Source organism: Chiloscyllium plagiosum, chromosome 32, assembly GCF_004010195.1.
Source record: "Chiloscyllium plagiosum isolate BGI_BamShark_2017 chromosome 32, ASM401019v2, whole genome shotgun sequence".
NCBI classification, from domain to species: Eukaryota; Metazoa; Chordata; class Chondrichthyes; order Orectolobiformes; family Hemiscylliidae; genus Chiloscyllium; species Chiloscyllium plagiosum.
Genome location: NC_057741.1, coordinates 31,985,588 through 32,008,812, shown reverse-complemented (window position 1 = coordinate 32,008,812; position 23,225 = coordinate 31,985,588). Strand labels below are relative to the sequence as shown.

The 23,225-nt window shown below is 42.3% G+C and overlaps 1 protein-coding gene across 3 annotated transcripts in view; it reads left to right on the top strand.

Annotated features, from left to right (window-relative positions):
* Positions 1-23,225, top strand: part of LOC122539484 (protein FAM13A-like) — a 220,360-nt gene that overhangs the window by 65,808 nt on the left and 131,327 nt on the right. For all 3 annotated transcript variants that reach the window (XM_043674376.1, XM_043674377.1, XM_043674375.1), the window contains one exon: positions 11,860-12,007. In XM_043674376.1, coding sequence (XP_043530311.1) covers positions 11,860-12,007 — 148 coding nt within the window. The remainder of the gene's footprint in view (positions 1-11,859; positions 12,008-23,225) is intronic.

The window sequence follows — 23,225 nt, the reverse complement described above, 5'->3', positions numbered from 1 at the left end:
AGGAAGAACGCCTCATCTTCCGTCTCGGAACACTTCAACCCCAGGGCATCAATGTGGACTTCCTCATTTCCCCTTCCCCCACCTCACTCTAGTTTTAAACTTCCAGCTCAGCACTGTCCCCATGACTTGCCCGGTCTTGTCCTACCTGCCTATCTCCTTTTCCACCTATCCACTCCACCCTCTCCTCCCTGACCTATCACCTTCATCCCCTCCCCCACTCACCCATTGTACTCTATGCTACTTTCTCCCCATCCCCACCCTCCTCTAGCTTATCTCTCCACGCTTCAGGCTCACTGCCTTTATTCCTGATGAATGGCTTTTGCCCGAAACGTCGATTTTGAAGCTCCTTTGTTGCTGCCTGAACTGCTGTGCTCTTCCAGCACCACTAATCCAGAATCTATGTTAGTGCATATTTGAGTAAGGATAATTTACACACAGAAACAGGAGAGAATCAGGAGAATGTGAGGAGCTGACACTGGTGCAATGAACCAATTGGCCTTTTCCTGTGTTGGCTGTTCCATGCCAAGATCCAGAACATTTATAGAAATGTATGAGCCTGATCATGACTGTCCCTTTCAATACCATTTACTGGGACATCTCTGAGAGTACAAAACTCTACCCACTAAGTTTTGCATGTACGTAAGAGACCTGAGTATTAAGATCAGAAGGATGTACAATTGTTAAAACCATTGGGTTACACTTGTTGTACTGGCAGATGTGCAGCAATAAGAGTGAACACTTACAAAATTAAGCAACTGAAATTGCTTATGGATGACACTGGTGTCATCAATACTTGGTTCTATTTCCGAAGGGATAGAAATTGAGAGACAACGAAATTAAACCTGCATCAAAAATTCATTGGGCAACACAGGAGCAATTTTTGATTATTCAGTGGATGTGGGCATTGCTACTTGAGCTGGTATTTATTGTCCATCCCTAACTCTAAGTGACTTGCTAGGCCACTTCATTCCATTAAAAAGCATTCCATCTGCTTTGGGTCTGGGCAGCTCAGTTAAAGATGGCAGATTTCCTTCCCTTGAAGATTTCAGGTTTTTATTGAATTCAAATTTCTCCAAGTGCCCTTGTAGGATTTGAACCAATGTTCTTTCAACATTAGCCCGGCACTTTCGATTACTAGTCCAGTGGTATTACCACCACAAGCCTCTACGCAATTCTGATAGTTATATTAAAGAACAAATATAGAGGCACTGTAAAAACATGCAGAATAGTTTTACAAGAATGAAGACATAAATTATATGGTTACCATATAGCACCATAAATTCTAGAGAGATCAGGAAATGATTGATAGGCTGGATATCTTGTCCCTTGCAAAAAGAAAACTAAAGGATGACCTAACAGCAGTCTTTAAAATTATGAAAGATTTTGATCCAGTGGTTAAAGAGAGCATATTTTATTTTGGATGCAAGAGCATAACTGAGGGACATCAATGTCAGACAGTCACAAAGAAATCCAATAGGGATTTCAGAAGAACTTCTTCACCCAAAGGAACATGGAACTTGTGAACACAAAGAGTAGTTGAAGCAAATAATATCAAGGTATTTAAGGGGAATCCAAACAGGTGTTTGCAGGAGAAGGGAGCAGACGGTTACAGTGGTAGATTTAGGTAGAAAAATAGGGGGAGTCTCAAAGGGAACATAAATGCCAACATAAATGGGTTGGGCCAAAGTGCCTCTTTCTGTGCTGTGTTTCCCATATGTCATAACTCTTTGTAATCCATTGATAAGTTCTCCATGTACCTCAGATTCAACCTGCGATATACTGTTCAGAAACATCACAGAACTGTTATGGCACAAGGAAGGTCATTTGGCCCATCTTAACTGTGCTGGCCTTTAAATGGGCATCGTTAGCTAGTGCCAATCTCCTGCTTTCTCCTGATATCCTTGCACATCATTTCTATCCAAATACTCGTCCAATGCTCTGTAAATGCCTCAATTGAACCTGCATCCACCATATTTCTAGGCAGTGCATGCCAGGCCCTAACTACTTGCTGGTTGCAAAAGTTTTTTTTCTGACATCACCCTTGCTTTGTTTGCACATCACTTTGTGTCTATGGCCTCTTCTTCTTGTTCCTTTTAGGACCAGGAACAACTTACCCCTATCCAGCCTGATAAAGAACTCTTATCAGATCCCCACTTCACCTTCTTCTCTCTAAGGAGAACGACCCCAACCTCTTCAATCTATCTTTGTAACTGGAAGTGGTTTATGCTTTTGGAATATTGTGGACTTCTTTGATGATGTCAATCTGTTCAGGAGGCCAAATAACCAAAGTGGGAGAGCTTGAAGTTGGCTGAGCAGAAACACCAGGCAAGGCAAATGTATTTTAAGATGAATACTGCTTTTGAAATTGAACCATTAAAAATTGCCCCTGCTGAATGGGGGGAGCATCATTCACGAAAGTGGCAAATTTTGGCAATCAACCATTCATTGAGAATATTCGGTCCATATAAACTAACAATTGCAGCAAACATTGGATGGAAAGCAACTGCAGGAGTTGGACTCCAAGGTGAAGTGGCACATAGATACACAGCTTTAGGCACTCTCTTCTTTACCAGGACATTACTGAATTGGGAGAGATTTGAACGGAAAATTCAAGTGCTTGGGTGCCTCAGATGAGAGACTCAGAAAAAGTGAACTTAAGAAGGATCAAAGTTTAGCGATTCAACATGACAAGAGGCACTGTTAAGGTAGATGTAAACAGGTTTTCAGGTGTAACTGCTATCAAGAGAACCAAGGAACAGAGTGCAAAGTTGACAACTTAGTTGATTAGAAGAGTCTCCTCCGGGATTGTTTACAATGGGGATCAACTAGATAAGTGTCTTGTTAGGAAGGAGATCAAAAGCTTGTTGTTGGGTTGTTGAAACCATGAATTGATAAGTCTCTGGAATTCAGGAGGTGAGGATAGTAAATGGGTTGATGTGTTTAAAATCAATGTTTACTTTTGAGAATTCCTTGAATGAGAAAGGAGAAAAAAGGACAGAAGAAACCTGCAGGAATACCTTGAAGTACCCGTACTGCTCCAAACTGAAATTCCATGTTACGATGTACAAGGCCAGTTGGGATCAGTCATTAGGGTGAGAGGGGAAAGGTTTAAAAGGGACCTAAGGGGCAACCTTTTCAAGAAAGTGGTGCGTGTATGGAATGAGCTGCCAGAGGAAGTAGTGGAGGCTGGTACAATTACAGCATTTAAAAGGCATCTGTATAGGTATATGCATAGAAAGGGTTTAGAGGAATATAGGCCAAGTGCTGGCAAATTGGACTAGACTAGGTTAGGACATCGGGTCAGTGTGGACAAGTTGGATCGAAGGTTCTGGTTCCGTGCTGTACATCTCTATGACTCTATTCATGGGCTTCACCTCCTGCAGTGATGAGGATGAATCTTGTGGATTTAATTCACCCACTGGTCTTAGAGTGAGAAAGGGACTCAGATAAATTAGCCAGTGAAGGAGAACATGTTGGGAACTCAAGCATCCCTGGATATAATTGGTGCTTTGGGACGCACGTGGCTGGGAAATATGCTAACTAATTACAATGTTTATCTGCTTGCCTATAGCCAGTGACATGAGAAGCCAAACCACGAATAGATGCCTCCAAAAGGAAGGACTCAGTTTTTGACCTCTCTTCCCTCCTGTTGATCTGAGTAGCAACTTGGGAGGCCAACTGACCTCCACCCCTGAAAGTGAAACCAAGCAATAGTTAAGCTGTGTTAAAACTACATTTTTAGACATTTCAATGTACCAAACCTAGACTACACTGAAAGCCCTGTGCATATTTCCGGTCTCCATGTTACATAAACAGGCATTGGAAAGGTACAGGAAAACACTTGCTAGCATAATACCAGATCTGAGAAGATGCTTTTCTCCTGAAAGCCTGAACAGACTGGACTTCTCAAGATTAGAAAAGGCTGAGAGTGACCGAACAGAGATCTTTATCATTTTGGTTTGATACAGAAGACATTTTCATTACTGGAAAATCCAAAGCTTTGGTTTATAAATTTAAGGTTAGTGTGCACATGTCGGACCAGTTGCCACCAGGTAATATTTGGGGTCAGGTTGTGCCACTAATCCACCTTTCAAAATATTTTCTATTCACCACATTCAGAGCTTTTATTACATACCTCTTGTGTAGGTGGGACTTGAAGCTGCATTTCTGACTCAGAGGTATGGACAACACCATTGTGCCACAACAGCCCCTGTTTTAAAGACTGAGTCTTAACAGGAAGAAGCACTTTGCTTAATAACAGGATACAGTTTCTTGCATAATAACAATGCATATAAGTTACATTGGCTAGTCAGACATAAATACCAAGACCATCTGCGAATCCCCCTCCAAATATGTTTTGATTTAGTCCCCTCCCCCTCTACCTAGATTTCCCTCACTTTGGTTGTCATTACAAGCCCCGATTGGTTTTGCATGTTACTTGGTCACTGATTCAGCAACAGGTTTAATAGTGAATATAAGTAACATGGGTGTTCTGCTGCTGTTCAGTGTTGCGTAAAAACATCTCTGGATGATAAAGTAAACATCAGCAACCAGAGCTGACACATCTGGATTGGGACCTAGAACTCGACTCCTCCATTCTCCCTGGAGGATGATATGGCATCATGTGACTGGGAGGAGTCGAAGGCAGTCTCCAATATTAACCCTTTCACAACTATTACCTTATGTAACAAAGAGAGTCACTAATCAATTCAAGGAAGAATTCAGAAGAAACCTCTTCATTGAACAAGTGATGAGACTGTGGAACTTCCTACCACATACCGCAGACATATCTGTCAGGGAAAACGAGATACAGAGGAACCTCGATTAACTGAACAACAGTATTTTGTTTGGATAATCAAATGTTGGATAAGCAACGGGACCTTGTGATCTTGCCGGATAATCTAAAATTCAAATAATCGAATGCCAGATGATCGAGGTTCCTCTGTAAACGCATTTGGAAGAAAGGAATAGACAGCTATACTGATACATTAGAGATCACTGGGAGGAGGCTCATGTGGAGGTTACATTAGCATAGATCAATCGGGCCGAATGGCCTGGATCTGTGCTGTACTCTCAATATTGTAATTTCTTTAAGTCTCATATGTGTCAAACTTGTCTTCATTGGTCACTGTATGGACCATTGGAGTTGGGAGGTCATGTGGCTGTACAGGACATTGATGAGGCCACTTTTGGAATACTGCATTCAATTCTGATCTCCCTGGAGTAGGAAACATTGTTGAACTTGAAAGGATTCAGGAAAGATTTACAATGATGCTGCCAGGATTAGAGGGTTTCAACTATTGGGAGATGCTGAACAGACTGGGGCTATTTTCCCTGGAGCGTCGGAGGCTGAGGGATGACTTTATTGAGGTTTATAAAATCATGACGGCCATGGATAGGGTAAATATCAAGTTTTTTGCCTGGGGTGAGGGAGTCCAAAACTAGAGGGCACAGGTTTAAGGTCAAAGAGGAAAAATTTAAACGAGACCAGGAGGTAACTTTCTCACGCAGAGGGTGGTGCATGTATGGAATGAGCTGCCAGAGGAAGTGGTGGAGGCTGGTACGATTACAACATTTAAAAGCGTCTGGATGGGTTCATGAATAGGAAGGGTTTAGAGGGATATGGGCCAAATTCTAGCACATGGGACTAGATTAGTTTAGGATATCTGGTCGGCATGGACGAGTTGGACCAAGAGTCTGTTGCCATGCTGTACATCCCTGTGACTCTAAGTCAACAGCTGACCTTTAAATGTTTGAAAAGAGGGATTGATCGGATGCTACTACTTCATCTTCAATGTCAGGCACTTTGTAACGACCTTCAAACACTTACACTTACATATTATACCGAAATCTGTTGCTGCTGAAACTCATGAATAAGTCTGAGATTAATGATGCCTTCCGAATTGGAAACTTCCCAGGGAGAATGTGTAAACTTTCACGCAATTCTCATTGGCCTTTGGCTCACTCTTACACTCTTGAGTCAGAAAGTTGTGTATTCAAATTCCATTCTTTCTGGCTTTATGCTCCCTTGCAGGGAATTGGTTCACTCAGTTAGTTAGACCTGTAATGCAGGGTGAGCCAACAGTATGGGTTCAGTTTCTATACAGACTGAGGTCATCATGGGGGCCTAACCTTCTCAACCTCACCCCTTGCATGCAGCGTGGTGACCCTCAGGTTAAGCTCATCACTAGCCATCCCTGTAATGTGAGAGTGAGACGATGGTGACGTTACTTTTACCTTCACTGCATGGAGCCATTCTCAGGATAAAGTGTTCAGCCAGGGCCTCATTTCCCTGTCAGCAGGTAAAAAGCCCTGTGGAACGATGCAAAGAGTAGTGCTATTCTCCGTGGCCAATCTTTATCCATCAATTGAGTGCATTAAAGCAGATTATAGAAACCACAGTGTGGAAGCAGGCCTTTCTGTCCATGAAGTCCACACCAAACCTCTAAAGGTCATCTAACCCAGCTGCCTACCCTATCCCTGTAAACCCTGCATATCCCTGGACACTATGGGCAATTTAGCTTGGCCAATCCACCTGGCCTGCACATCTTAGCACTGGGGAGAAAAGAAACGGAGGCCACCCACGCAGACACGGGGTGGGGGGTGGAGATCATTCAAGCTCCACACAGACAAGTCACTCGAGGCTGGAATTTAACCTGTGTCCTGTGCTATGAGGCAGCGGTGCTAACCACTGAGCCACCATGCTGCCCTGACAGTTCATGATTCTCATTAATTGATAGAATCCCTACAGTGTGGATGCAGGCAGCTCAGCCTGTCAAGTCCACGCTGACTCACCAAAGAGCATTCCACCCAGACCTACTCCTCTACCTATCCCTGTAACCCTACATTTCCCATAGATAATCCCTGGACACTATGAGTAATTTAGCATGGCCAATCCGCCATACTTGCACACCTTTGGATTGTGGGAGGAAACTGGAGCACCTGGAGGAAACCCACACAGAAACGGGGAGAACGTGCAAACTCCACATCGACAATTGCCCGAGGCTGGAATCGAGCCTAAATACCTGGTGCTGTGAAGCAGCAGTGCTAACCACTGAGCAAACCAAAATTCTAGAAACAAGGATAAGTGTGGGATATTTTAGTCATGTATGGAATTTTTTTTTGTTGTTTTGGATCTTGCTGTGCTTTCCTGTGCTACCACAATGACCAACTTCAAATAAAATTCCTGGACTGTAAAGTGCTTTAAGACGTCCTGAGTTTGTGAAAGATGCAATATAAATGCAACCTTTTTCTTTTTGATGCACTTTTCAATAACAAATATTTTAATCAGAGTCATAGAATCTAAATCAAGTAACAGACATATAGACATTTCAGTGCCTTTAAGAAATTGCATAAAGCAGTATCTAAAGGTGAAGTATTTAACAGTATGGTATCTGGAGAGTAAAGGTTACCATCCTGATACTCATCTACTATCAAACACAACCAATAAAGATTCACAGAGGATAATCGTACCAGTCACATGAAGATCTTGAAAGGCAACCATGGCTGAGAGTATTTTTAGAATTAGAATCCCTACAACGTGGAAACAGGCCATTCAGCCCAACAAGTCCACACTGACCCTCCCAGACTCATACCCCTATCACTCTGCATTTCCCCTGACTAATGCACCTAACCTACACATCCCTGAACACTATGGGCAATTTAGCATGGCCAATTCACCCAGCCTGCACATCTTTGGATTGTGTGAGAAAACCAGAGCAAACCCACACAAACACAGGGAGAATGAGCAAACTCCACACAGACAATCACCCAATGCTGGAATCGGAACTGGGTCCCTAGTGCTGCGAGGCAGTTGTGCTAACCACTGAGGCACCATTCATGACAAGCACAGAAAGTAAACATGAGCCTTTAATTTACCTTCCAGCTCAGAGCCGTGTCACTTACCTCAGAGATGCTTAATTTCAGAAACAGCACCATACAAAACTTGCAAGTTATTTTATTTTCTCACCTTTATAAAAACCCAAACAACCTTTAATTTCATCTCAGTTGGAGTGTTCATTTCAATGGCGATCCCAGCAGCTGGTTATTCTGGGCAAGTCAGATCCCAGAGTGAAACCCTGGTTTGATAAATCATACTGTTTAATGTTTGAAGTTGGTTCCTGTGGTAGAGTCAATAAAACATGAGGCTGCAGACATTCTCTAATGACAGAACGTGCAAAAGAAAATAAAAAGACAATGAGAAAGACCTTAACAGTAAAGTTACAAATCATACAACACCAGGTTTAATTGGAAGCACTAGCTTTCAGGACAGCCACCCGATGAAGGAGCAGCGCTCCGAAAGCTAGTGCTTCCAATTAAACCTGTTGGACTATAACCTGGAGTTATGTGATTTGTAACTTTGTACACCCCAGCCCAACACCGGCATCTCCAAATCTCAACAGTAAAGTGAAGCTTAAGCCTGTTCCCCAATGCCATCCCCTTACAGATGCTCAATTTCAGGGAAATTTCACTCCGGTGTTAAATCTTTACATTTTGACTTCCACACAGTTTCTTTTCCTTGAACTGTGGAGACATTTTTTTACTTTTCTGGAGTATAATGGTGTCAACCTCTCTCAGTTCTGTTGGCATAAACTTTTTCAGTTCTAACAATTTGAAGATTTCCATCCAAACTCTCCCTGACTGAAAGCTTCACAAACTATTAACACTTCTGTTAGCATGACCAGTTCCTCTGACCTAAACATTGTATACATTTGTTGGGAGAAACTGTTCTTCCTGCTGAACTGTATTTACTAATTCTTCTGAACTTAGACCTTGATGTTTCACTTCTGAAGACAAAGCTAATCTGATGGATTTCGAGGCTGTAGTAAACTCAGCAGTTTAAACATTCCATCCATTAATGTTACAGCTCCTTGCCTGTAGTCTTTGTTGGAGTTGATACATTTGTTGGGAGAAACTGTTCTTCCTGCTGAACTGTATTTACTAATTCTTCTGAACTTAGACCTTGATGTTTCACTTCTGAAGACAAAGCTAATCTGATGGATTTCGAGACTGTAGTAAACTCAGCAGTTTAAACATTCCATCCATTAATGTTACAGCTCCTTGCCTGCAGTCTTTGTTGGAGTTGATACATTTTGTTACTCTTTTCAAATGATTTTCTGATTATTTTTAAGAAAATGCCTTCACCTAATTGATCCACATCAATCTGCTTTAATTTTTAAATTCAAATCTCAAAATATATTACATATACGACCATAAGACATGGGAGCCAAAGTAGGCTACTCAGCCCATCGAGTCTACTGTGCTGCTCAATGAGGTCATAGTTGACCTGATAAACCTCAACTTCACTTTCATGCCTTTACCTTTATGAATTAAAAATCTGTCTCAGTCAAATCTCAGCATTGAATATGCTGAATGACCAAACGTCTGAGGTACAAAATTCCACAGATTCCCATCCTCTGAGAGAAGAAATTCTTCATGTTATCCACATTATCTTCTTCTGAGATGAGGTCCTTTGGTTCTAGACTCTTCCTCAACAACCTTTCTGCAGCTACTCTGTCATTTCCCTTAAAAGTCTTGTATGTTTCTATAAAGTGACCTCTCATCGTTCTGTATTCCAAAGAATACAGGACTAACCCATTCTACCTCTACACATAAGACAGTCCTTATACCTTTTATCCCACATTCAAGAAGCATTTGGATGAACACATGAATAAGAAGGGACTGGAGGGACACAGATCCTGCAAATGAAGCAGTTTCAGTATTAAAGGGCATAATGTGTTGGTGTAGACCTGGAAGACCAAAGGGCCTGTTCCTATGCTATAGTGGTCTCTGTTCTTGTTCTTAAAAAAAATGAACCTAGTTGAAATTCTGACTATTTAATTCATCATTTCAGTAATTGAAAGAAGAATCTATTGCACTTAGTCCTAAAATAGAGTCTGTGAACTTTATCTATTTAATTAAAAATTCCATAATTAGTATGTTCCATGGATATTTGTCTGTGAAAGTTCAGGGTTTTGCCACTGTTCATTGTACTTCACGGGAGAAAAGTAATTAGCTCTGAGGAAGATTTTGCAGCATGTTTCAATTTGAATGGCTGACTTTACCCCTCAAGCATTTGAACATGACCTAGGTTTTGGTGCACCAGAGGTAGAGGTGCAGATCCACTTACACATTTGCCAGGCTGACCTGATTTGTCTTATTCGATTTATCCTCCAGCAGACCAGGAGACTGTCAATGAGCAGCAAACCAAACAAATCACATCCTTGTAGATGTTCATCAGGATGTCCTTCTCAATAAGCCATCCAAATATGGATGTTCCCTCTTAAAGTTGTGGATGCTCAAAAAGCAGTTTGTTCGCCAATGAGAAGCTCAGGATCTAGAAACAGTGAAGTGCAACTTTTTATTTGAGCAAAGCACCTTTCTCAGCATCAGAACATCCCAAAGCAGCTTCACTGGTGTAAGGTAGGAAAATTTAGCAGGAAATTTAACCGTAGGCTATTCAGCCTTTAGAGTCAGCTCTGCCATTCAATGAGACCATGGTTGACTGGATAAACCTCAACTCCACCTTCCTGCCTTTACCCTAAGCTTCCAAAACAAGAGTCTAATCATCTGTTTTTGTGATGTTGATCAAGAGATAAATAGTGACAGGAAACCAGCTGGAATGGCCCTATTCTTCTTCAACCCTCGGAATCTTTTGCATCTACCAGAGAGGGCAGGTGCAGTCTCTTGGTTTAACATTACATCCCACAAATGGCACCTCCAACATTGCAGCTCTCTCAGTCAGTACTGCCTTAAGTGTGTTAGCCTGGATTATATGCCCTGAAGTATCTACACTAGAATGCTGTTGTTTCGGAATAGACATCAGAGAGATGAGAGCTGTTACAGTAAGAATTGATTCACAAACCAATTTGACAATACTGTTACAATTGAGAACAATGAATGAGTCCTGTTATTACCTGGCAGTACCTGCTAGTTTAGTTGTGAACCAAAACGGTGATGCAGACTTGCCATGAATATTCACGTGATTTGAAGTTGATGTCAAATTACTCAAAAACCATGCTCCATATCATCTCTGTATCATCTGCCCACTCATACCCAGTGTTTCTCCCTGCATCGATCATTGGCCACCATTGTGCCTTCTGTAGTGTGGCCACAAAACTGTGAAATTCTTTGTGTAAACCTCTCCACCTCTCTTCCTTCAAGGCAGACTTTTTAAACCTAAAACATCAAATACCTTTTGTATATCTCTTCTGGACTGGTGACAGTTGTTATCCGATTAGGGTCCTGTGAGCGCACTTTGGGACATTTTACTACATTACCAGCAAGATAGAAATGCAAATTGTCATATTTCTTTACAATTAATGTGTTGTTTAGAACAGGATGTAGAGGTTACAATATTTATACGCAATGGTAGAAGCAGAAAAGGCTGAGTTGTTCTTCATAGATGTGCTTGTGGGAACAGTTCACTTCTGTTTTTGTCAGTAGATCGTCTTTGCCTGCTGACAACAGTAGTCATGGCAATGGAAGGGTCGTGTGATCAAATCACATGACTTAATCCAAGATGTTACTGTTGTGTGATGAAACTACTCTGAGATAGGCATTTATTTCATAGCTGCCTACAGTGACCCAGCATTTTGAGACTGCACAGAGATGCTGGATCTATAACCTTTTCGAATATTATTATTCCGATAAACAAATTAACTGTGAATTGCTTCAAATATTATATTGCAATAGTCAGTATCAATTCAGCTGATAAACAGGGTATGTAATGTGTTGATGATGTTTATACACAAAGTATGCGTCCTATCAGTTTAGTTCACATGCTAGTCTGCAGAAGCCTTAATGCAGATAATCAGAGTTCTGTTGTGTATTGTAACATTTCATTTTTCGACCTGGCAGTGTTTCCCCTGGTATTGAAGGAATAAAGGAACAAAATATTTCCAATAAACTCATGACCGCACTGCTGGAGAATTACAGCACCTTCTTCGAGAATGTAGATGAGATGGAAGCTCCACCTGAAGTTCAAACCAAGGTGATAACTGTGCAAGTAAGTACCACTGATCCTGTAAGAGCCCCAGCACGCAGACTTGATAGAAAGTCACAGATAATGTGGTTTCTGGAAATGAACTCAACAATAAACACAACAACGGGTCAAGCAGCTTCTGTGGAGAAAAATAGAGTTAGCATCTTAGTTCAAGGTCACCTTGACCTGAGACATTTACTCTGTTTCTCTCCATACTGCACTGCCTGACTTGCTAAGCATTTCCTGACTTTCCTGTTTATGTTGATTGAAGATTATTCTGACAGGGTGAGATAAAATTCAATGGGAGTATGCTGGTGTGGAGCATAGACCCCACAGAACTGAGCCATGTGGGCCATGTTTCTGTGACTTCCATCAGCTGGTGTTTAGAGTTATTTGTAGCTCCATTGTGTGTACACAGCATTGCAGGCAGAAAAGGCTCCGCTGGGTCATACGCAGAAGGATTAGGGGCGAGTGATTTACAGTGATCTCCTGCCATTTGTGGGTAATGTGTCCTGAAAAATGTTGCAGTCAGTGATTTTTGCAAACAGCCATGGCCGACTGTACATATGCATTGTGTGTTACATACACACATTTTCTCCGAGAAAAGCACACATAAACGATCACCAGTGTCATAGTGGGTCAAGCAGATAATTGAGTTGGTGAAGGGAGTGTTCATGGATAGCGGGACCTTACTCTGCTTGTTGGCTGTTTAGCTTTTGCTTGCTTGCACCGATTGTCAAGATAATTCATGATATTTGATGACAACCCAGTAAATTCCAAAGGTGGTATAATAGAAATTATCTTTAATTGCTTCTTGTATAACAAGAGCATGGCACAATACAAGTCTGATAAGAGTGCTTGAGTGGCATAGGCTGGGGGCCTGTGACCAGCAGTATGTCGCAAGGATCAATGCTAGGTCCACTGTTTTTCATCATTTGTATGAATGATTTGGATGTGATTGTAGTATATGGTAAGTAAGTTTGCAGATGACATCTAAATTGATGATGTAATGGACAGTGAAGAAGATTATCTCAGAGAACAACAGGACCTTTACCAGATGGGCCAATGAGCCAAAGAGTGGTAGATGGAATTTAATTAGATAAATGTGAGGTGTTGCATTGTGGTAAGGCAAATCAGGGCAAGACTTATATAGTTAATGGTAAGGCCCTGTTTGCTGAACAAAGAGACTAGGGGCACAGGTGCATAGATCCTTGACAGTGGAGTCACAGGTAGAAAGGGTGGTGAAGAAGGCGTTTTTTACACTTGCCTTCATTGGTCAGTGCATTGACTACAGGAGTTGGAACATCAGGTTGCAACTGGATGTTGGTGAGGCCATTTTTAGAACATTGCATTCAATTCTGGTCTCCCTGCTAAAGGAAAGATCTTGTGAAACTTGAAAGGGTTCAGAAAAGATTTACAAGGATGTTGGCAAAGTTGGAGGGTTTGAGCTATGGGGAGAGGCTGAATGGGCTAGGACTGTTTTCCCTGGGTGACATTATAGAGATTTATAAAATCATGAGGGGCATGAATAGGGTGAAAAGCCAAGGTCGTCTTCCAAAGGTAGTGGAGTCCAAAACGAGAGGGTATAGGTTTAAGGTGAGAGGAACCAAGAGGCAACTTTTTCATGTGGGGGGTGGTGCATGTATGGAATAAACTGGTAGAGGAAATGGTGAAGGTGGGTACAAATACAATATTTAAAAGGCATCTGGAATGGTATATGAATTGGAAGGATTTAGAGGGATATGGGCCAAGTGCTGGCAAGTGGGACTAGATTAGGTTAGAATATCTGGTCAGCATGGATGAGTTGGACCGAAGGGTCTATTTCCGTGTTGTGTCACTATATGAATCTCCTTAACCTGAGAGTAAATTTGGTGGAGATCCACCTCTTGCTGAGGGTGTGGATCTTGGGGGGTTCACATTAAGTATTTGGCCAGTTAAAGATGTCCTGACTTGACAGTGAGCTGTGATTCTGAATCCAGGCTGAATCTGAGGATAGAGTTGGCTGGTGTAGCCAACAGGGCCACCTTGGCTCAATGTGGGATAATTTTCAGGGAATGATTTTGAGATATTTTACTTCTGGTAGAACAGGGAGGTGATCCAAGATACTGCTGAGATTGAATACATGAAATGGGAAAGGTCATTCGATGTTCCAGAGTGGGTATACTGTGTGTAAGACCCCTGCTGTGGTGCAGAATCACAAACACTGTGTGTACTTGAAAATCGTTTCTGTACCATGCCCTTTGTTGCTGTGAAAAGGGTTGATGCTTGCATATTAATCAGTCAAATCTTCAAACATCTCTGGCACCCACCCGACCGCTGCCACCATATTGCATTGTTCTGTTTAATGCAAATGAAACAAATGCAGCAAAGATTTATAGAACAATAACATAAAACAGAAATGACCAGAAAATCTAAACAGGTCTGGCAGCACCTGTGGAGAGAAATCAGACTTTATGTGTCAGATTCAGTGTCCAGGGTCACTTGATGGTGGCATTGGGGTGGCTCAGTGGTTAGCATCGCTGCCTCTCAGCATCGTGTACCCAGGTTTGATCCCACTCTTGGGCGACTGTCCGTGTGCAGTTTGTACATCCTCTCCATGTCTGTGTGGGTCTCAACCAGGTGCAGTGGCTTCCTCCCACAGTCCAAAAATGTGCAGGTCAGATGGATTGGCCATGGGAAATGCAGGGTTATAGGGTGGATGGGTCTTATTGGGAGACCCATTGGAGAAGTTAGACTTGATTAGCCACTGTAGGGATTCATTGATCCCATATTACCAGAGGAAAGCTATACGGTTAGACCAAAATCTAGTGCATTAGCTTTGTGTACAAACCAAATGGTGTCAACCAATGTTTACCCACTCCCAAAACTGAACGGAGCTCTCTCAGCTCTGCCTGAACATTGTCAGTTAATCTCAGATGTCACCTTACTTAAAATTTGGGAGTATTTTGACCTCGACATTTTAAGGGAAACAGGTAGAGTGCCAGTGAGTGGCGTTGAAATGTCCATCAGCCATGATTGAATGACGGAGGGGACTCGATGGGCCAAATGGCCTTACTTCCACTCCTATGTCTTATGGTCTTACATTAACTACCTTATGAATGCAGTGAGATTCCAAATACCATGTGGTATGCTACGAAATTATATTTGCTTTCACTTGGCAAAGATCTAAGTCTTTACTGAAAGAGGTTTTTATTTTCACATTACCTTGGGCTGGATTCAAATCAAGATCATCATCAACACAAAACTGTCACTGAGTCATCTACTTTCCCAATTCCATACTGGAAAGGGAAAAAGGTCAGGAGTAAAGTTGAGATATTAACTGTGACAATGGACACAGTTACTTGGCATCACTAGGTTGTTTTTCAGAACATAACCCTTACTTCAGTCTTTCAAGCCTTGTAATCAAGTTATGTTTAGTTAATGCCACAATTGGCATGAACTGTCATGTGTGGATTTTAAAGTCTGTAGGCTTGAGCATCACTCATTAGCTTGCTAATTAAAAGCTATTAGAACATACTGACCTCGTAGAACCTTATTTGGCAATGCTTTTAAGGAAGGTTTTGTAAAAGTCAGAGAAAGAAGTAAGTTTTAATAGGAGTGGGAGGAGGCCATTCAGTCTCTCTGAGCTGTTCCTGCATTCAGATAGATCATGGCTGATCGGAACCTTGACTCTGTTCTCCCTCAATACCTTCATCTTAGAATTCTCAGGCTTGAGAATTTCTGGCAGTTCCACACAGCCAGTCCTTGAAACAACGTCAAGGATAAGGAGGACACTGGCAGGTCCAGTCAAAGATTGTTGTGTTTCTGGGCCACACAAACAGCAGCAGGTACTGTGAGAGGCTGCGGTCAGGATGCTCAGTACTTTCCACTTGGCTCTGCTGCTGAATGGTCAGATTCCTTCACCAGATTCCTGCTCGATGAACCCTTTGACAAACTGAGGAGCTGAACCAGAGAAAGCCCGGGTCAGAGTGCGGTGGACTGCCTGGATGAAAGGTTTGCATTTCTATAGTGTCCCTCCCAACCTTAGAACATTCTAAAGAGCTTGACAGTCAAATTAAGTTAGCCCACAGCTACAGTACTGCTTCCGGTTCTTTTTAGTATATTTGTTCGTGGGATGTGGGCATCACTGGCTGGGCCTGCACTTACTTCCCATCATGCATGGCCCTTGAGAAGATGGTGGTGAGCTGCCTCCTTGAGCCATTGCAGTCATGAGCTGTGGGTTGACCCATAATGCCATTGGGAGGGGTGGGATTTTGAGAATTCCAATTCAGTGACACTGAAGGAATGGCGATATATTTCCAAGTCAGGATGGTGAATGGCTTGGATGGGAACCCAGTGGGATTCCCACGTCCTTGCCCTTCTAGATGGAAGTGGTCATGCATTTGGAAGCTGCTGTCTGAGGATCTGTGGTGAATTCTGGTCACTGCAATTATGGAGGGATGGGACTGTTCTTAAGATGGTAGACAAGGAGTGAAGAAGGATAGTAAAAAGAATGGAGAATTCTAACAATGGAGTTAGATTGACCAGGTGGTGGGGCTACTTTCTTTGGAACATAAGAAGCTGAAGGGAGACTTAATTGAGGTACACAAAATGATGAGAATGTAGAAAGATCAGATAGAAATAACTTATTTCCCTTTAGGTGTTCAATAACTACATGCACAGATGTAAATTAATTTGCAGGAGAATTAAAGGGGAATCTGAGTGATACATTTTCGTCCAGAAGGTGGAGGAGGGGGTGTCAAACTCATTGCCTGAAGGGGTGGTAGAGGCAGAAATCATCATGTCACGTAAGAAGTACTGGGCTGTGTGATTGGACTAAAGTGCTGTTACATGCAGACACATGAATTGGAGCAAGATTGGGCCATTCAGCCCCTCAAAATCTGATCCATCACTCACTAAGATCATTGTTGATCTGTTTGCGTCTCCCCTACCTTAACCAAAATATAACTATTTCTGTCTTAAAAATATTCCATGTCTCCCACCTGCACAGCCTTCAGTGGCAGAGAGTTCCAAAGTCAGACAGGGCTCTGAGAGGAAACATTTCTCCTCATCAAAAATGGCAGTGCCTAATATTTAAACAGCTCCCTCATTCTGGATTCACCCACAATAGGAAAACTCATCCACTTTGTCAAAACTGTTTTACATACTTCAGTCAAAAAAAACCCTGCATTCTTCTAAACTCCAGTGAAAACAAACCCAGTCTGTCAAACCAGTTACTAGAATCCTTACAGTGTAGAAACAGGCCATTCAGCCCAACAAGTCCACACCTACCCGCCAAAGAGTCACCCACCCAGGCCCATTCCCCTAACCTACACATCCCTGAATACTATGGGCAACTTAGCATGGCAAATTCACCTAACCTGCACACCTTTAGACGACAGGAGGAAACCAGAGCACCAGGAGGAAACCCACACAGACACAGGGAGAACATGCAAACTCCACACAGACAGGTGCCCAAGGCTGGAATTGAACCTTGGTCCCTCATGTTGGGAGGCAGCAGTGCTAACCACTGAGCCACCATGCTGCCCTAAAATGCAGCTGTAATATATACAATTTCTGTCCTATGCTGTCAGACTTTTTTTTAGATTCCCTACAGTGTGGAAACAAGCCCTTTGGCCCAACAAGTCCACACAGACCCTCTGAAGAGTTACCCACCCGGTCCCCTTCCCCTACTCTATATTTACCCCTGACTAATAACCTATATTTTGGGCAATTTAGCATGGCCAGTTCACCTGACCTGCACATCTTCAGATTGTCAGAGGAAACCGGAGCACCCGTAGGAAACCCAGCCTGCCTTGTAACCAACAGGCCAGCAGACTCAGAACAGGAATAAGCGTGGCTAACTTCTTTTCACATAATGTGGGTATAATAGACTGCATGGCCTCCTCAAGTGCCAAATACTTCCTATGTGTCCACATACATTTGAAGTGTAGTCACTGTTACAATGCAAGAAACTGCAATAGGGTCTCTGTTAAGCATCTCATCGAAAGGTAACATCGGCAACAATGCAGCACCTCCTCAGCGCTGCACTGAAGCATCATATTCATGGCTCTCTGGCGCGTGACTTGAAACAAGACCTTGAGATACAAAAGCACCTTTGCCTCTATCTGAGCCACAACTGATGCCTTTCACTTTGTGGTAGGCTGTTTAACTCTGTTCAGCAATGGCCTCAGCAAATGAAACCACCAGGGAATGAATGTCTTCAACATAGTAAGGAAGAGCACTCCGCTACTATTAAGTATTAGGAGGAGGTTGGCAGGGTATCAGTAGTTGCGCAGTGCCACACTGAATGATCTGTGCCTCCCTCTTTTCACCGTGATCTCCAACAGGCTGAATACCTTCAAATCATAGTATCATCATAGAATTTCTACAGTGTGGAAACAGGCACTTCAGTCCAACAAGTCCACACAGACCCTCCGAAGAATATCCCATCCAAACACATTCCCCATTACTCTGTATTTACCCCTGACTACTGCACCTAACCTACACATCCCTGAACACTATGGGCAATTTAGCATGACCAGTCCACCTAACCTGCACATCTTTGGATTGTGGGAGGAAACTTGACCACCTAGAGGAAACCCACGGAGACACGTGGAGAATGCGCAAATTCTGCACAGCCAGTTTCTGGATTAGTGGTGCTGGAAGAGCACAGCAGTTCAGGCAGCATCCAAGGAGCAGCTGAGACTGGAATCAGGTACCTTTGTTCAAAGAACAGCATAGCTGTTCAAGTTACCAATGCATGGTCTCCAGCACCCACAGGAACTCTCTCCATTCAGTAACATTACAAAAAAAAGATAGAAAAGACCATAAGACATAGGAGCAGAAATTAGGTCATTCAGCCCATTAAGTCTGCTCTGCCATTCAATTCTAGCTGGTAAAATGATCTCGTACATAATAACCTTGTGTAGGAACAGTTAGAAAGGACCCAGGAATGTAGCACTAATTAATGAGATATAAAATTGTACCTAAAGTTTTGGCCTTTTGTTGAGTTGCTTGAGGGAAAAACCAGCTAAGTATGTGTTTGAGACATTCTGGTCCAACTCATATGTTTCAAACTGAGGGCCCAGTACATTAAATTCCAAGTAAAAAAAACCCAAAGAACTGCAGATGTTGTAAGTCAGAACAAAAACAGAAATTGCTAGAAAAGCTCAGCAGATCTGGCAGCATCTGTGGAGAGAAATCAGAGATAACATCATGGATCCAGTCACCCTTCTTCAGTTGGGTTCAAATGTTGCCAGACCTGCTGAGTTTCTCCACCAAGTTCTGTTTTTGTGTCCAATTCTAAGTATTACTGGACTATTGTTATATAAAGGTAAGGTCAAGTTACTATAGCTCCCCTCTCTCATGAAAGGGAGGCATCTGGGGTTGGTTTAACCTGAGGGTCACCACATCTCGGGTGAGAAAAAGAGTAACCTCAGCTGGTGTGGGATTTGAGCCCACGCTGTTCTAGAGTGAGAGGGTCATACAGCATGGAAACAGACCCTTCGGGCCAACCAGTCCATGCTGAACATAATCTCAAACTAAACTAGACCCACCTGCCTGCTCCTGGCCCATAAACCTCCAAACATTTCTTATTGTTGTACTTATCCAAATGTTTTTTACACATTGTAACTGTACCTGTAATCATCACATCCTCGGAATATTCATCCCACACATGAATCACTCTGTGTAAAAAAAGTTTCCCTTCACATCTTTTTAAAATCTTTCTCCTCTCACCTTAAACATATGCTCCCTAGCCTTGAAATTCCCCACCCTTGGGAAAAGACACCTGCTATTCACCTTATCTATGCCCCTCATTATTTTATAAACTTCTATAAGGTCACCTCTCAACCTCCTTCACTCCAGTGAAAAAAGTCCCAGTTTATCCAGCCTCCACTTACGACGGAAACCCTCCATTCCTGGCAACATCCTGGTAAATCTCTTCTGAGTACTCTCCAGCTTAATGATACCCTTCCTATAACAGGGAGACCAGCACTGAACACAGCACTCCAGAAGAGGCGTCACTAACGTCTTGTACAACCTCAACAACATCCCAACTGAAAAGCCTGAGCAGTGACAGGAAGCATGCTAAACATTGATTTAGTGATGATCTTCACTCTCGCAAAGAGAAATTGAGGAGTGACCTGACCTGATATAGACCTTTAAAATGATAAATGGGTTTCATAGGGTAAACATAAAGAAAATGTTGCCTCATGTGAGATCGCAAATAGAATGTGGTGATAAATCCAAATTTCTGGAGCAAGTGGGTGTGGGAAACGTGGGCTTTGTTTTCACATGGAATAGTTCAGGTGAAACACCAAGGTGTGGGGAGCAAAATCAGTTGAGCTATTGTAGCAGCCCTGACTCTGGGAGAAAAGCTTTGGGTGCAAGTTACACCTTGGAACATGATGGCTAAACACGGTACGCTCACAATGTAGCCAAACAGTTTGAGGATTAACCTGCAAATCCTTCCAGTGGTAGGCGATAAGAGCAGCAGACATTCCTGGTCAACTGTGTGTTGGGAAGAACGTTGGATCGTTGACCACAGCACCTGGTTTCATTGTGCACCTTGATACAGAACTCAAACTCCCTGAATACCACACCGGCACCAGAGAGAAAATAATCAAAGTTTGAGCAAAAAGGGTTAGGTTGGGAGTCAGTCAGGTCAGTCTGATGTTGTGCTATAATTTATATGAATTATTTACAATGTCCATAGAAAGCTCCAAATAGCCACACCGTGTTATGTTTACAGTGCTGATATTCATGGGGCTTGTGATTCTGTTGTCTGTTCTCTCTCTGGGGTGTCAGAACAGAGCCATATAACAAAAGCCTCAGTTGGGAGATTAGCATTTTTAATGCATGTCATGAAGGTTGACCCGTTTCCGGAAAAGCTCCCACAGATGTTTTTAAACAGTACACAGTTTGTGATACAATTAAAAGTGCAGTCCCTGGTGTTTGAACAAATAGAACCACTGGCTTGATACCAAGTGGTGCGGTCGTCAATATGAGAGCTTTAAAGCTGGATGGAATTCAGCTATCACTCGCACACCAAGGCTGCAAGAAAGTAAACCCATGGGATAGATTTGTCTTTGCATAAGATGACATATAGTTGGCCGAGGTGTTTTATAAGCTACATGGTTTGAATAAAAGCTGTGCTTGTTCAAAACAAGATGTACGTTCCCACAGATTGGATACACTTCTGTTTGCTTGCTGATTAGATTTTTGAGACAACTTATCAGCATTAGCAGAGTAATAATTTTACAGATAAAATGCCTTTTCTGATTGGAGGGAAAAGTTGACTAGGATTTTCTTTTAAAATAAAACTGTTGCCAATGATCTTATCATTGCATTTTACATTTCAACCAAGGCCATTAAGCCCATCATGACTTGCTGGCTCTTCAAAAGAACTTTACAGTTGTAGAATCCAATTCCCCTTTGCCCCCATTCTTACCCCATAGCTCTGCATTCTTTTCTTCCTTTTCAAGTATTTCCCTTTTGAAAATTAACGTTGAATCTGCTTCTACTGCCCTATCCAGCAGCACATTCCCAATCATAACAACTCACAGTTAAAAATAAACCTTATCTATCTCCTGGTTCTTTTGCCAAGTATTGAGTCTCCTGCCTGCACAATAGTTTCACCTTGTTTATTTTCTGAGAGCCATTCATTGTTTTGAATACGTCTATTATATCTCCCCGCTGCTGTGGAGAAGCAATCCCAGCTTTTCTTGTCTCTCCACGGCTATCTTCCAAACAAATCTAGTGCACTCTGTAATTGCAATAAGTTCAGCTCCCGTATTATTTCGTGGTAGGATTTGCCTTTTGAAGGTTAGTGCTCCACTTTTGTGTTTGGGTTTGGCATCCTGCATATTAATCCAAACAGCTGGAATCAAAATGCCTTGTTCAAGGTCAGATTAATGTGGGCAACACGAGGAAAGACATAAACAACTTTATATTCAGACAGAACTGCAATTGCCTCAATCCTGTAAATGAAATACAAACCAAAATAGATTCTCTCAGATCACTAAATTCCCTTGACTTATTTCCAACCTGCCATGTGCTTTGACTTAAAATAACCTACTTAATGTACACCTGTACAGTTTAATCAATCCCATGTAGTTATTCTGAGCAATATTGCCTCTTTAGCTTGGTAACGGGTCCATCGTTAAAAAAATCCAAGCCCTCCTCCAATTCTGTGCTCCTGTGCTTCCTCCCCAGCTGGTATTGGTGTCTTCAGCTGCATTTACACTGAGCTCTGGAATTCCCTTCCTCAACCTGTCCATCTCTAAGACGTATAAACATTTTATCTGAGCTTGATATCACCTGCTCCATATATGCCTCATGTGGATGGGTTTAGTTTTACAGTGTCCAATGAATGCAAGTTTTTGTTCAGCATTACTGTCACTGGCATTACCAACGTATTTGATGATGATGGTGGAAAGTAAATAAGTGACAAGTGTTGATGCCAGTATGAGAGACGGAAATTCTCCTGAGCATTTGAACCTGCCCAGGTTCAACAATGCATCATGTTTCTGTTCCTCTTCAGGACTCTAGTGAAGCTCATTCAGAGCTTGAAGAAGAGTGAAACATTCACTCCTCTTGATTTAGGAGAATATGGAAAATTATAGCCAGTATCTATGTTGCTTGAACCCTCTGTAGGAAAGAGATAGACAGTGATAATGTCCCTGCTGTTGTGATCCAGAGGTTGCCTTTCTCCATCACTTCCTTATTTATGTTGGAACCCCTTACTGATACTTGACCAGTTGACCCATATCAGTCCGAGAAACCGAGTGCTTCATTTCTCAATGAGCTGAAGGTATCCTGATTGAGAAAATTCTCCTGAATGCACTTCAGAAATCCTTTCCCATCTTTGCCTTTCCAATATGACCATTCCAATTTATATTACTAGGAACAAAGAAATGGCAGAGGAATTAAATGGGTACTTCAGATCTGTGTTCACTGGGGAAGACACAAGCAATCTCCCTGAGGTAACAGTGGCTGAAGGACCTGAACTTAAGGGAATTTATATTTGCCAGGATTTGGTGTTGGAGAGACTGTTAGGTCTGAAGGTTGATAAGCCCCCGGGGCCTGATGGTCTGCATCCCAGGATACTGAAGGAGGTGGCTCGGGAAATAGTGGATGCGTTGGTGATTATTTTCCAGAGTTCAATAGATTCGGGGTCGGGTCCTGAGGATTGGAGGGTGGCTAATGTTATACCACTTTTTAAGAAAGGTGGGAGAGAGAAAGCAGGAAATTATAAACC